General features: G+C 40.1%; 1 protein-coding gene across 2 annotated transcripts in view; it reads left to right on the plus strand.

The window, feature by feature from the left end:
- Positions 1-16,542, plus strand: part of pip5kl1 (phosphatidylinositol-4-phosphate 5-kinase-like 1) — a 39,843-nt gene that overhangs the window by 19,271 nt on the left and 4,030 nt on the right. For both annotated transcript variants that reach the window (XM_035951227.2, XM_035951228.2), the window contains 7 exons: positions 3,649-3,699; positions 3,805-3,959; positions 4,591-4,715; positions 5,207-5,241; positions 5,336-5,391; positions 7,168-7,280; positions 7,569-7,731. In XM_035951227.2, the coding sequence (XP_035807120.2) occupies positions 3,649-3,699; positions 3,805-3,959; positions 4,591-4,715; positions 5,207-5,241; positions 5,336-5,391; positions 7,168-7,280; positions 7,569-7,731 (698 nt within the window). The remainder of the gene's footprint in view (positions 1-3,648; positions 3,700-3,804; positions 3,960-4,590; positions 4,716-5,206; positions 5,242-5,335; positions 5,392-7,167; positions 7,281-7,568; positions 7,732-16,542) is intronic.

Consider the following 16,542-nt stretch of genomic DNA (forward strand, 5'->3'; position numbering starts at 1 on the left):
CCTTAATATACATGCACCTTTCCCTTTTATTTTCCCTTACATAGCATTAGGATTGTTCAAATTATCTCATCCCCATTAAATCTACATTATATGATGATTACACTAAAAGAAACACTGCAACAACAGCTTTTCAGAGATTGCAACCAATTTGTTCTCTGATAACTGATTGACATTTTTGCACCTTTCTTGTGTGTTTTTTTGAGAATGAGCCATCACATATTTGTAGAAATGTTCCAGATGTCTTTAGAACCACTTAAAATAAATTTCACCATTCCATCTGACACATTTGGCACCTTTGGAAACTTTAGGTTCTACACTGGAATTTGGAACGATATTTTTCTTTTTTGTTTTGTGGGTTTGAACAAAGTTCAGAAGGACGCTTTTTCACATGATGTAGAAGTTATTGCCTCATGCGGCTTTCACTCTTCAAAGATATCTATAATGTTTGATCCTTTGCCAACAAACATCCATAAGTCTGCTTTGACAGAGACAATAGAAAATAGTGTTTCTTATAACTGTAGAAGACAGAGCCTGAGAATCATCTGATTTTTAAACATTCTTTGGTACAAAAATAGTCCTGTGACAGTTTGTACCTCCATGGGTGCAAGCTGCACTGCAGTTGCTCATGGCTACTTTGGCATTCTTTTATTGGTGCAGATTTGCCAAAAGTCCAATATAGGCGTAAAACTTGGTACATGTAGTAACAATGGTAACAGTTGGTAACATGAAAGACAGTCAGAGAGCACAGTACTCTGCAAGGCTGCTCAGTAGGCTGGATCCTACACTGCAGTGGAAACGGAAAGGCTGGGAGGGCAGATTATGACGCTGTTTCTGTAAATATTTGCACCACCTCACACAGAGCTCTTATCATGAAAATCTGCCAAATTAATTCTTTGCAAGATTCTGGTTTTTGCTTACACTACTGTTCAAAAGTTTGGGGTCACTTAGAAATGTCCTTATTTTTCAAAGAAAAGCATTTTTTTTTTTCAATAAAGATAACATTAAATGAATCAGAAATACAGACTAGACATTGTTAATGTGGTAAATGACTATTCTAGCTGGAAACAGCTGATGGTTAGTGGAATCTCTACCACTATGGTAGAGAGGCCGATTCTTAGCAACCATCACTCCTGTGTTCTAATGCTACATTGTGTTAGATAATGGTGTTGAAAGGCTAATTGATGATTAGAAAACCGTTGTGCAATTATGTTAGCACATAAATGAAAGCGTGCATTTTCATGGAAACCATGAAATTGTCAGGGTGACCCCAAACTTTTGAAAAGTAGTATACCTTCCCCAAATTTCCAAAAAGTAGAACATGAATATGCCCAAATGAAGACTGGTTTTCTATGTTGCATTAGTGTGACTCAGGGTGACACTCTCCTCTGTCCTTTAATATACAGGTATTTGTCCTGTTTTCAAAATTTGTGGACAGAAAACCTGAAAAAGAACTTTCTCAGCTCAAATGTCCATTTTGTCTCTCTGGTTGTGTTAGACCATTTTGACAATGTTGCATATTCGTAAGCAGCATCATTGAGATAAAGTGCCTTTTTTGTCAGGTGTATATCATCACTGGATGATTGAAAAACTGACAGGCTGTCATTCCCGTCTTATTTTTTTGTAAACAGTTTCTACCAGTAAATGTGCTGCATCATGCTCAATGATAGGAGAGTTTATCAAGCATAGTCATCTTTATCTCTTCTCTGTGGTGCCATCCAACACTCACATACACATGTTCAGTATGCACAGTTATCTTTTCTGTAGTTTGTGTTTGTGAATGTTGTCAAAAATGTTGTATTACTGTTGGTATTAAATACTGTGTCACAGCTGACATTTGAATTAAAATGTCATGCTCTTTACTAAGGTGTCGAGTTGCAATGCTAGAATTTTTTTATGATTTTCAGAGCATCAACAAGTTGAGACACAGCAAAAAGAACAATCGCATATTGTTTCTACATCACTAGCTAAAGTGTGTCAGATACAGTCATCAAACAGCAAAGGTCACTCTACATTGGAGAATACAAGCTGAGGTGGATGGTGGCACAGAGCCTGCTGCTCACAACCCTGCTGTCCAGCCATTGATTATTGGATTACTGCACAGACTTCGACAGGGCTCACAAGCTGAGCTTCATAAGCAGTTATATCGCAAGACACAATAAATAAAAATGTAGTCAAAAATTTGCTCATAAAACTATGAAAATCTTAACTCGATGAGCAATTTTTAACCCCTTGATGCCTATTGTCGCGAATTTGCAACGTACCGCTTTCATTCAGACTGCAGCCGAGATAGCCTATCCATTCCCCCAATGCCGGTTTGTGCATATTCGGTACGTAACTCGGAACCTTTTGCAAGCACTGGTTTCTCGTAGGACTGCTCGGAGTGGGACCTAATTATTATGTATCTGTTATTATGATTATATATCTATATATCTATGTTTTATCTGTAATAGATAAATTAACAATCTCCACTTATTTTAGCATCCGCTGGAAAGCAAAAACACACAAAAAATGATTTTTATTTAAAAGCAATTCAGGCATCAAGGGGTTAAATATATGGAATAGAATTAAACCTAGATCACTCTGTGGTGTTGAAGAGTCCTTGACATCAGGTCAAAACATGACCATGCTGTGTTTACAGGGAGCAGCCATCTTATGTTGCTGGAAAAAGTAAAGTACCCTCATTTGGTAGCAACAACCTCAGTGTTTCATGTAGCTGTGGATCTAATCAGATCTGCAGCATTCTGGAGGAATTCTGGACTGTTCTTCCACTTAGAGCTGCTTCATCTCAGCCAGATTCTTAGGAGGTCTGGTGTGAATGTCTCTCTGAGGGCTGCATCACTGCTGGGTGAAGGTCTGAGCTCTGACTCCAAAAGGTTCATTTCCTTAGTTTCATTTTGTTATTGGAAAGCACTGCAGTAGTGTAATTTTTTAGACTGTGTAAAGTACATTTTTGACATGAGTCCTAAAATTTAAGCCAGAGTGGAAGATCACATTGGGAATATATATACTGAATATTTTCATTTTGTGTTCGGTTTTTCTATCAGAGCCTTAAAGCCTGTACCTAAAATCTCTCTTTAGTCTTGTTCGGGCTGTAAAAGTAATACCTCAGATACATCTCAAGAGAATGTTATTTACACCAAGCACCAACAAATGTACAAATAGCACAGTTGACCCCCTTCTGAACAAGGCCTTATGCCGCAGGGTGGAGTACAGTGTCAACTGTGCTGCTGCTGACTGAACAGTCGCAGTTAAACACAGCCATATGCTGCTGCTTCACCCTAATCCCAGTCCAGCACACTCTGCTGCCTCAGCAGGTTGATGTATATCACCCCTCTGTTGTGTTTTTGGAACTAGATACAACACATGTACATACCTTTTGTACAGGACACTGACTTTAGAATTTAGTGTTTATTTACATTATATACATCACACTCACTGCAGGATGAGAAGGGTACAGTTAATAATTGCCATTGAACATGTTTTTAATTTTTTTGTGACAGTAAATAGATGTTTAAAAAGCAGTTGATATTGGTATCATTTTCCATTGCATGTACTACATTCTGCAAATCTAAAGAGCAGGAATATATGTAACTCAATACTAAATTATCAACCCCTCTTCACGAATGTTTCTTCTTTCTCCTGCTCTAGAATGAACTGTCAGATGATGATTTCACATTAGAGGTCACACAGATTCATAAGGTAGGTGCAAGAAATAACAGCACCCAAATGACTTTTTATATTAAATGCTTCACCTGCTTATGTTGTTGCATATATGTGTGTGTGTGTGTGTGTGTCGTCGTGTAGGACTTTACAATGGAGACGTTTGCTGGCCCAGTGTTTGCCAGCCTGCGTGGCTCTTTAGGAATGACAGAGCAGGAGTATCAGCAGTCGCTCTGCTCTGAAAACTGCTACCTTCAGTTCATCAGCAACTCCAAGAGCAAGGCTGACTTCTTCCTGACGTGAGTCAGAACACACCAGCTGTTGACTCACTTACTCACACTCACTGTTCCATTGTTTTTGTTAGAAATTAACCCCTTGAATTTATTATCGCAAATTCACAACATACCACTTTCATTCAGACTGCAGCCGAGATAGTGCATCCATTCCCTCAATGCCAGTTTGTGCATATTCAATACGTACCTCGGAACTTTTTGCAAGCACTGGTTTCTCGTAGGACCGGTCGAAGTGGGACCTAATTATTATGTATCTGTTATTATGATTATATATCTATATATCTATGTTCTATGTGTAATAGATAAAAGCATCAGCTGGAAAGCAAAAACACGCAAAAAAATGTTTATTTAATTCTAAATAAATTCAGGCGTCAAGGGGTTAAACTTCATCGGATTTACTGTTTGCCAAAGCTCAAGTGCTAAAATGTATTTCAAACCCCAACTGTCTCCTAATCCCGAAACGTCTCACCCAGGTATAACAAAAAATCACCTCACACATGCAGGACCGCAGAGGTGTAAGAAAGCAGGACGATGCCACTCTTTATATTAGACACTATTTATGGAATAAAAACAACAACTTTTCATTGTAAAGTGGGTCAAAGTCTGTATTACTTACGGTGTGCTTTTGAATTTCTAGAAATGACAAACGCTTCTTTTTGAAGACCCAGAACAAAAGGGAAATTAAATTCCTTCTGGCCAACCTGAAGATCTACATGGAGCATCTGAGGAAATACCCGCATTCACTGCTCGTCAAGTTCTTAGGTACTAAACAAACGCACCATCCTCAAGGCTTCAGTAGAGGCTGGACTAACTGAAATGTCCACTGTAATAATACTGACTAGTACATCTTTATAGACAGGCTGTGTTAGTGTCATTTTCTCATACTTTTGATTAAACACTGAGAGCTTATTTAACATTATAGAAAAATGTTGCTGCAGACTTAAATCATTTCCACTACATGTGAATCACAAACATAATGATCACTTCTGTGCATTATTTACATGTTTAAATGTAACAGTAACCAGTGACTAACTAGAAAGAAGAAAATCAATCCAATTTATGTGGCAACTTTCAAATCAAGGTTGCAAAGTGCTTTCTACCTTTAAGTAGCAGCCACAGTGATTGATGTTTTCTCTGAACCAAACCAGTGATAAAAGACAGTGAATATTTACTCATGTTCATCAAGTGGAACAAGACTCTGAATTAATGCTAATTTTACTGACTAGACTGAGTGATTTCACCCTTTTTTTAAGGTGTTCACAGGATCCAAATCCCACGCAGGCGCAAGGTACCGATCATATTTTATCACTGTTCTTCACTAGAATTAGAGGATGTCACAATGCAATGTAGAACTCATTTTTTATTTCATATTTCCTTTGCAGAAGTACTTCATTGTGATGCAAAGTGTGTTTTATCCAGATGATCGAATCCATGCCAGGTAAGTTGGATTGTCCAGTCACAGACATACAAAGCATGGACAGAACAAGGTGCGATTAAAACAGACGTTGGGCCTATAAAAAGCAAAAACCCTATATCACTCAATCAAAGTCTCTCTTGGATTGTACCTTTTTGTGTGTCACACCTGTTTTACATTTCACAGCATGTGTGTATGTTAAATAAAAACAAACAAATCTGATGTTCATTCATTCTTGTCATATGGTGCCCTGCTGAGCAGTGAATTATTAATAAATATATATTGTAAGTTATCATGAGCAAAGTTCTGCTGGTCTTTCAGGAATCATAAAATACAGCAGTAGGCTGCAACAAAACAATGGGCAGATGATGCAGCATCATACATCATACTTTTTAGATAGCTTTGAAATGATGGTTTCCTTTTGTTGCTTCAACTCCTCTCTCTATATCTCTTCTTCTCCTGCTTCACTTGCATCTCTGGTCGGAGGATTTAAGACAAGAGGGGAGGACTTGAGGAAAAGAACTGAGCATGTACAAACTGAGAAATGAGAAGAGAGGTGTAAGTGTGGCAAGCACCACCTACAGAGTGTTCTGGATGTTTTTGACAAAGTGTCAAAACGGTGACCATTTAACTTGGATTTTGTTGTGGTAAGATGAATGAGTCAAAGTCTGGTGGATATGGAGCTACGATTGCATTTGTGGAGCTAAAAGACTTGTGTGTTTTCAACATGCTATGACCAAATTAAGAAATTAGGTTCATGAGTAATTGTTAATTACAGTTAATAATTTAACCAATTAAAAATGTATTAACTGAAGTACCTGGTTACAAGACCAAATGGTGCCTCTCCTTACTAAATTAGTTGGAAGCCTGAAGCTCGTATGTTATTTTTAATGCTATAGCAACCTGTGGAGGCAGACTGCTGGACTAAAGGCAGATCTATATTGGCAAGCACAAATTGTGATTGTGATTGTTTTTTCAGTTGTGTCGTGTTTGAATTATGATTGTTGTTATGGGTGAGGTGGTATTTAGTGTTTGTAAGGCTGAAAACATGATGGGAGTTCAGCTAGGCCATCGTGACAGATTTCAGTAGCACAGCCAATAGAACAGAAACATCTTTGTAGTGTAGGTGTTTTCAGATGTATTTCATTTATTGTAATGATTAATTTATTGATTGTGGACAACTATTGCTTAAGAAAATTGTTTGAAATTTGCATTCCAAGAGCAGACCTGTTTCTTGATGGAGCACCTAAATGCCATTATGCCACAGTTCAGGTCGATGGCCCTCAGAAGATTATGTAGAACTCTGTATTGACAGTCTGATCCTGGAGTTCATGGTGCTCAACCCTAGGAGCATAAAAAGTGACACGTATGCTCCTGACCTGAAGCATCTTCTCTAGTACTGGAGACTGTGGCCTCTTCCACTGCTGTTTAATCTCTGGGTCAGTGTCGCTGGCCCACCTCTCATCACCAGTGATAATCCTCCACATGAACGTTGGATCATCCCAGCTACTGACTGACACTAAATGTATCGTTTGCTCTCTGTGAAAGTTTGAGGTTGACGGTGAAATCGCAAATTCACACCTACTTGTGATGACAAAAGCACATGTAACACAGGTCCAGGTGGGGATCATGCGATGCCGTGTGGAATCCTGACTAATGACAGCTCGACTGCTCGCACAAGTTGTATGTGTGTGACTGTACTTTGCTTTGTGTGAATACAACAGAACCATTTTGATCACACCTTGTATTAATGACAGTGTGGCCTGTTAGTGTGGTTTGATGTGTGTTCGTTGTTGCCAGGTACGACATTAAGGGCTGCGAGGTGAGCCGCTGGACAGAGCCTGCACCGGAGGGAAGCCAGATCATTGTGGTTCTCAAAGACCTCAACTTTGAAGGCCAGTTCATTACTCTTGGTAATGAACTGTTTTTTTACCTTTTTTTTTTTTTACCTGGTAAAAACAACATGGTTAACAATGTTAACAAGGTTATGTATTAGTAGTAACGATAGCATTGCTGCATCCCTTTCAGGCCAGTCAACATCAACCCAAGTGCATTCCTCACTTGTCTTTGTCATAACAATTCAATTGCAATAATGTGCCAGCAGTAATATATAGAGACATATGGAAGGAAATTCTAGTGCATGTATCTCTGTACAGTATTATTTAGTACTGTAATGATATGTGTTGTATGTATGTGTGCAGACCAGCAGCGTCCCTGGCTTCTGCGGCAGGTTGAGATCGACACCCACTTCCTTCGCAGGCTCAATGTATTGGACTACAGTCTCCTGCTGGCCCATCAGCCCTTACACCATGATGAGCGCCACCAAGGTCTCTCCTTTGCTACACTCATCATGAGAACCAAAAAGTAAGTATCTTTCCTGGGATTTATGACGGTGATTCTTGAAATTTTTTTAGTCAGTGGACCCAATTTTAGTCCCTTTATTTTTCATATGTAGTGCAATTAGAGTAGTAGTCTAGTGGCCGTTAGAGCAGTCATACAGGCAGTATAGATGTAGCCCCACTGCCACCATTTCAGTATCTGGACTTAATAACCTTTTCTTCATTTCAGTGTGACCAAGGTGCTAACATTTGTTTTTAAAGAATCTTTCCAGTCGAAATGATGTTTGTTTGTCTTTGTTTTTTTGTTTTTTGTTTTTACCTTGATAGCATGTCCATGGGTTGTTTCTTTTATATACTGGTAGCCATGTCATGAGCAGAATAAGCAGTTCCTTCTTGAAGCTGCAGTATACCAATGACAGTCTCAAAAACATAGATTCAGACTTCCAGGGTTTCACAGGTAACAAACCTAAAGAATGAATCCTGTCAGCTCACAGCGTGGAGCTGTCTATATCATTGCTCTTCTTCAGAATCAGTTTCTGGTTCAAGCATGTAGTCATTTTACAGTGCTTGAGCAGAGCTATAGGTGAGCTGGTGTGCTTCAGCTGCAGCAGGTAGCAGAGGGGTGGGTGTAGGGAGGGACACGGACTTCATAGAACGGCACATAATGATGATGAGTTACATCTAAGCAGTTTTAATGCAGGAAGGGACTATTGTCATTGAAAAAATCTAAATATGTAACATTCATACACAAAGATGAGTTTTTAGGGGTTTAATCAATAACTGGAGAGGGGCATTTATAATAAAAGTGGCAAGCCCTCATTTCCGTCTTACTGTCCATTCAAACCGTCTGAAAACCACCAATAGTAGAGATTCTGATTTAGTATTTTTTTCATATCTCTGCACTCTCTCAGAAGTCCTCCTGATATCTCACTAAGGCCACTAGCTTGTCTATGTTATTGTCCAACTTACATTGTCTATGATGACAGAAGGAAGAAACAGGCTATATTTCCTCTTCTCCATCAGTTTTTGTTGCATGGCTGCAGCTTTATGCCCTCCTCATTTTGTTCCCTCTCTGACTTCTGGAGGAATGTGTGTTGCTGTTGCTCTGGTTGCCATTCCATCCAGCTTCAGCATAATGAGCTGGTTCCTGGTGCAGACACCACAAGCGTGGGTTTATCATTAAATGGAAGAGTGAAAAACGTGGCAGAAAAACAGCAGAAGTTCGAGGTAAAAATGTTTCATGGAGGTCGGTGGTGGACTGGTAAAGATGCGACTCTTCAGGATTCCCCAACAGTTCTCAATTGGGTTGAGGTCAGGGGAGTTGGGTGGTCATTCTTCCTTACGCAGAAAGCCAAGTCGACTCTCGGAACACCATTGCTAAGTCATACGGGCAATGTGAGCAGGGCCACTATCTTGCATAAATACCAATTCTGAACATCTGTTAAACGTTTTCCGTTCAGTCACAGGCCCTGATATTTTCTTCCTGACCAAAACTGGAAGTAGTACCTTTTCTAGAATGTTGTTGATATAATATTGTGCATTAACAGTGGTACCTTGAGACACAGTGTGCAGCTCTGAGAGACCTGAAGCAGACGTAGCCCACCAAACCATACTATGTTCACTGAATTTCACTTGCTCAGAAGTTGGTACTTCTTCACCATCATCTTTATGGATATGGTTGTTTTGCCACAGAAATAAGTAGAGAGGGCATTCATCAAAGAAAATCCAGTTCTCCCAGTCTTTTGGAGTCAGTGTTCTGTACTTATTTGTAAAAGCCATTCTCAGCCTCTGACTGAGTTGCCAGCATGACTGGTGCCTTTTACCCTTAGCCTTTCTGATCAGATCCTTGGCTCTTGCAGTTGGCCAGAAAGACTTCCTGAGTGAGGCAAGTCTTTGAAGGATCGTTCTTTGTTGTACCTTTGCCACCACTTCTGCCAAGGGCTTGAGCTAGCTGCTGATGAGTTTTTCCTGCATTTTGAAGCGCATTGGCCTGTGCACAAATCACAGACTCTGAAAGAGTAGCTTTTCCACCCTTACTCTTGGCCATGGTAACTACACTTCCAAAATTTGGTCAAGCAAGAAATGTATCTACTGGGATCTGACAGTTTGGCCAGACAAACAACCAGACAGTACCTGATTAACCAGGTGTGACCCATTTTGGTGACAAACAATTAAACATGTTGTCCAGGGGGGAAAACGAACTTTTGGAACACGGTGTACAGGTTATGTAACAAGAGGAAAATGCACTTTTGTCAAGGAAGGCTTTAACAGACATACTTTCATTCGATTCAATTCAATTCAATTCAGTTTTATTTATATAGCGCCAATTACAGGTCAGATTGTGTCAAGACGCTTTACAGAACCCATATGTCTGAACCCCCAGAGCAAGCCCTAAGGCGACAGTGGCAAGAAAAACACCTTTTTAACATTCTAGAAACTTCAAGTCAAAGCTTTATTTAAATTCGGTGTTTTTGTGACTTTAAACTTTTCTAACATTTTAGGGGCCTAGTAGCGAATAGTCTTTGGACAACCAGTCTGGTAATGATGTGACGTTTTTGAATGATTCGTTCACAGAGATCGAGTCCCTCGTGGGAACTATAGACTTCCATTCGCTTGTCGCACAGATTCGATCTTTCTGTTCTTCCACTTGTCTTGTCAGTCGTGGGACTTCAAAACTGCTTCCCTCTATGATTATGGCCAGGGAGAGTCAGTGAAGCATGTAAGGGTGTGCTGTAAGGTGAGCGTATGATTGGCTTGAAGCTAAAATCTGGGATTGAACACATAAACCCACAACACCGAATGTGTATTATTGTAATCCACAGATTAAAATATTCCCAAACAAATGTATGCTTCAGTAACATATGATAACATCTACAGTGTTCAGCTGCTTTAGGAAATTGTAGAAATTATTTTGTTTGTGACCTGTCTTTAGCAGAAACTATTGTCCTTTTGACTAAGAGCTGCTGGCAGGATATGGAAGACAGAGAGTACTGAGAGACTCACTAACATTATTTGTTCTGGTCTTTTAATGGGATTTGCTGACTGTAAGGCAAATATAAATCTGCCTGCTTTTTTATTTATGGAACAGTGGCACCTGTTTACATGTGCAGCCATAACAGATAGGTGTGCAGAGAATGAATGTGAAACTGCAGTGTGACCTTTTTATGTACTTGTGTGGTTTAGCAGAAAAGTGAAAAAGCAACAGTTTCAGACCAAATGACGACAACTTTAGTTGAGCAGTAGCAATAAAAGGGTGTACTTTGCTCAAAAACATGGAGCTCATCTAATGTGTGAAAGAGGTCAAAGAAGCGCTAAAACACAATCTGCAACAGATCCCATTGCATAACTACAGTTAGCTGGCCAAAAACATTAATGTCACATAACTGGATGCTCAGTAATTTCGCTGCTTGTGATGACTTAGTTCAAATTCCTAATAATGTCCTGCAAAATAGATAAAAATCGATTTTACAAACAAAGAAATATGTGTTAGTGTCACAAGCTTAATTCCAAGCCAGAAATTGAGACTCCCAGTCAAGTGTGACTCAAGCAGCTCAAGTGAACAGATGTTCACTCTCTGAGAATTAGGCTGACTGCCAGACTGGGCTGTGACTCCAACAGCTTCTGGAACCACACTGCTTACTCACACAACTCTAAAGTAGAGTCAAACTGACTCATACGTAGTCCTCTGACATTTTGAAAACCCTCACAGGAACTGTTAAATGGGACCACGAACTAAACCCAAGTGCAGACACAAACAAGGGGAGGCAGGCTGAAGGAAAAATAGTTATTTGTACTCAGGCTTATAGCAAAAGGTTCTTTAAAAAAACATTTCTTCAGACAGTTACTGCTAGAACTCTCAGTGGTGCCTCAAAGAACCATCAAAAACTGTTCATGCACTTTATGCACCATAAATAGTGTTCCAAATAACTTAACTAAAAACAGCACCATCTGATAATCGTTTCAGTCATTTTTAAGCAAAAACATGAGATTAAGAATTTTCAGCATTATCCCTCCATTATGCTACATTTCATATGTCAGGTTTGTGACTGTTGGTCAGACAGAACATGGTATTACAGGATACCTACAGCTTGGGATTTGGGAAACTGATGGGCACTTGCAGTCAGACAGTGGAGAGCAAAGCTGAGGAGCAGCTAGGCTTCATGGCTGAGGAGCACGGCAGGTTCGAAGTGGAATCCAGAGTTGTAAAAATGGTTGAAAAATAGGAAAGAAAGTAACTTTTATTTTTCTGTGTTTCTGCCATATGACTAGAAGAATTAATAGCTATGCTTTGCAAATCATACTAAATCCCATTTATGTGGTGTGTTCTGGTTAGTTTTGCCTTTCTCACTAGGAGCTACAGCGTACTACAGAAGTGAGTACGCCCCTGTGGATTATCATTTAAATGTCAAATGGTTCTAAATTGTATCACCAATTTGTAATTACACTACTTCTAAGTTGAACAATAGGGCAATTTCACTTATTTAAAACTAAAAACTAACCGTTTATGTTTACCAAATATAAAGTGATAGTTTTCACTCGTTTCTTATTTCAGAAATTCTTGTGTGATTGTGTGCTTTGGATGATTATTATGCTGTAATATTCCTCTTGAAGCCCTGTCTCAAAAGTTTTATTTAGTTTTTATTTAGTTCTGGACTTAATGCTTCAATTCACATTGAATCAGGATAGTTTCTGAACTGAATCTTTGTCCTGATAAAGGTATTAAATCTTTAATGTATATTTTATGTTAAGTTAAATAAGAAGTTAATAAGATCTTTTCTCTGCATTAGATATGCCATTTTCAGTGTTTTCCACACTGTCATTCTGTCAGAGCACCAGTTAGTACTTTAAAACCTGTTGGTCCTTTACTGGTCTCTTATTATTTCACTGTGGTAGAGTGATTTTAAGACACTGACATCATCCACTACTTTTACCCAATGGTTTTTATCTACTTCTATGACTTCTGTGCAACCAGGCTGTCCTTTAGCCCAGTGACTTGGCCTGCTGTGTCATGCGAAGATAGTGATTTGTTAAAAAAGGCAAACAAAAACATTGCTGACCGTAAAGAGGATGGTTCTCTGGACTGCAGAGAAGGGACCAGCTTAATGGTGGCTGCACAATCCGAAAAAGTTAGCCAGGCTCAGCACAAACCTTCAAGACACAACTGTGTGGGATCAGTCTACCTGTCCATGGCTCTCCTGGTCAACTCCAAACCATGAGTCATTCTGGGCTTAGGTGGGGGTCCACGGTCACATTGTAGTCCATGTGGGCTGTAACAACATGGTACATTGCCATTCTGAGTTTTAATGACTCCGTCAGCCTTTCCTGTTGGAAGCCGCTTTTTTTGTAAGCTTGTTTTTTGGCCTTTTTCAGTTTTATTGACAGGACAGCAGTGAGGGAGAGACAGGAGAGTGGGGAGAAGAGTCGGGGAAGGACCTGTAGCAAAGGGCCATGGGCTGGATTCGAACCCATGACCATTGCATCGGGGACTATGAATATATTTATGGGTCACCCACTCAACCTGTTATGCTACTGGGGCACACCTTGGAAGCCCATTTTTATCAGTGGTCACACTTGGCTCCAGTCCAAAATTTTTCATACGGTTTTTAAAAGTTCCAATGGTGACAAGTTCCTTTAGATTCAGTGTGTTTTGCTGTGAGTTACAGGCGGCAGTTCCAGAGTACTTAAAACAGTGTTTCCCAAATTCAGAATGAACCTTTGGCACGGTTAATAAGTACAAATCATTGGAACGTAAACAATAATTGCTGTGGGTTTTACAAATGTAATCACATAAATAATGTGGAAGTAGACCTAGGATTGCTTTGTAAATAAAAGTGTACCAGTGCATAAGACGGCGCGTTGCCAAAGAGATCCATTGAACGCATACATATAAGATGCAGTGGTGAACCCATGATGAACCTTAAGGTGCCATGATAAACAGAATCCGGAGATCAGAAACAATTCGCTGGGGCATTCATATATAAAAGGTCGCTGTAGTCAAGCATAGGGAGAAAGATGGAAGCAACCAACTTTTTTCTGGCAGCAAAAGAAAAACAAGACCTGGGACGAAAATAGAATCTCAGTTTCAACCCTAATCTTTTTACCAGGTTTTCTATGTGAGATTTAAAAGAAAGCCTATCATCAGTTAAAATACCAAGCTACTTGTAACAGGTCACAAGTTCAATCTCACAACCTTGTAATGATAAACTTCTAGGAGTAGGCTCAGGTACTTTCCTTCAAGACAAAAGCTTTATTGAAGAAAATAATCAATTTAGTTTTGGCAGCATTTAAAACAAGTTTTAGCTCAATGAGCTGAGGTTCCACAAGGTTAAAAGCGATCTGTAATTTGTCAAGGACTTCAACAAGGGCGGAGCCACAGCAGTATATGACTGTATCATCAGCATAAAAATGAAGTTTTGCATTAGGGACATGTCTGCCCAAAGTGACCACATAAATAACAGAAGTGGGCCCAGAACTGAGTCCTGGGGCATGCCAGTAGAAACATTTAGCAATGCGGATGAGTTGCCTTCAAAATTAACACATTGTTTTCTGTCAGATAGATAATTATAAAACCAGCCAACGACCTGCTCAGACAAACCAATACCAGGCAACCGCTGCTTCAGAATGGAGTGGTCCACTGTGTCAAAGGCCTGAGAAAGGTCAACAAAGAGGCATGTACAGATTTTTTTTGCGATCCAGCGAGTCTAATATATCATTGGTGAATTTGAGGGAGGCTGTGATAGTGCTATGTTGTTTCCTGAAGCCAGATTGATATGGGGAGAGAATATTGTTAGTATGGTGGAAAACTTTCAACTGATCATGAACTAGACTTTTGAGGACCTTTGACAAAATGGACAACTTAGATATGGGTCAATAATGAGAGCAGGTAGAGTCCTCCCCTTTGAAAAGGGGTAGAACAGAAGCAACCTTCCAAATTTCAGGAATACAATTTGTTGTAATAGTGAGATTAAAAATACATTGGAGGGGTTTAGCAATAAAATCAGTGGCTAACTTTAAAAAAAAAAAAAAAAGGTTCTTAACGATCTGGGCCTGCATATTTAGTTATGTCCAGAGAGAGGAGGGCTCTGCTGACCTCTTCCACTGAGAACAACCGAAAACTAAAGGAAGGTTGACCAACAGACATGGGGCCAATGGACATGTGACTAGCAACTGGAACAGAAGGCACAGGATTATGGGCAGGAGCGGCTATTGGGGAAGAAAACCTGGAGAATAAGGAGCCAGAGGCAATAAAATACTTATTAAAGCAATCAAGCATGGAAGCCCCATCAGCAATTTTATTTCCATGTGGAGCCATGATGCAGACAAGCAGACAGACACAGCCTTTCAGTCCAAAACTGATAAAGTTGTGTTGTTCACAGGTTGTTTTTTTTCTACGTTAATGCAGTTAGGCCAAATGGAAATCACAGCTGTACTCAGTTTTTTTTCCAATGATCATAGGCTTTCTTACTTGTGTGACAGTGATTACAAATTTATTCACTTTGGTTGCAGTGAGATTTCTACTTTGGGGCCTGTATTATCAATATAGTCTTTCTAAAGTATGCTTTTGATTGTTTATCAGAGCAAATGCCCTACTTTGCCAGTGAGCAATAATGCAGTTATTGAGAGGTGTTACAATTTGGAATTATGACATTAAGTGATATTGTACAGGGATGTACCCACTTCAGTTGTATACTGTGGGTCACAAATCAAAGAAGGAAAAACAATATGTTGAAACACAAAGATACGTGAGGATTCAGACCCTTCACTTAGTACTTTAACAAACCACCTTTGGCAGCATTGACAGCCTCAGGTCTTCTTGTAAATGATCGTGCAACTGTCAGGGTGCAGGTGAGAACCCAAAGGAGAAAGTGCACAGACTAGACAGACCAGTCAGGTTTCAAAGGGATTTATTTCACAAATAGATAATGAAACAAGACCAAACTAAGACGAGAGGAAGGAGTACCAACTACAAACTATTAAATAAACAATAAACCTAGACTAAAGGAAAAAACCAAGAAGGGAAGTAAACTAAACTAAACTCACTGGCAGGGAAGGGATGGGGGTCTAAGGGTCCCGTGAGAGGCTGGGCAGAACCAGGCAGGCCGGTGGGTCCAAGGGACCGGGACGTGGTGGCTGGGCAGAACCAAGCAGGCTGGAGGGCCAGAGGGTCCGGCAAGCGGTCGGCCGAAAGCATGAAGCTGAAGCTACTATCTGGCAGGGTGTGGAAAGTGGAGCCAGCTTTTATTGAGGGAGATGATGGACAGGTGTGCTGCGTTGCGGCTGCCCAGAGTTCTACTGATGATGGTGATTATTGCAGCCAGCTGTTGGAGAGTGACTGCAGGAGGAGGAGGAGGGGATCAGGTGGGGGGCAGATGCGGGAACCAGGGAGGGAGCCGTGACAGCAAGTTAGGCGCACCTTTTTATATGAAGTGTCTGACAGAATTGTTCAAGTCCAGACAGGTTGGATAGAAATCAGCTATGTTTGGCTCTCTTCAGAGATACTCTGTTGAGTTCAGGTCCTGACAGATCTGTCAGACCGAGCTACTCCCCCTGCCGTCCAATGGTTTCTGGAGGATGGAGTCCCTGGTGTGCGAGAGGATGGAAGCCCCCTCGTCATAGAATCCTTAGCCCACTTTCTGATTTCTATGGCCTCTTTTATCCACCTCTTGTGCTTGCTGGCCTCCCATATTAAAATCCTCCCCTTGTTCCAGTCCATAATGTGGTTATATCTCTTGCAGTGGTCCGTGATAGCTGATTTTTTGTTTTCTTGATCGACTTTTTCTTTTTGTGTTCTTGCGAGTCGTCCTGCAGTCTCTTTTTCACATTCTGTCACATTCAT

The sequence above is a fragment of the Amphiprion ocellaris genome, chromosome 17, assembly GCF_022539595.1.
Source record: "Amphiprion ocellaris isolate individual 3 ecotype Okinawa chromosome 17, ASM2253959v1, whole genome shotgun sequence".
Lineage (NCBI taxonomy): Eukaryota > Metazoa > Chordata > Actinopteri > Pomacentridae > Amphiprion > Amphiprion ocellaris.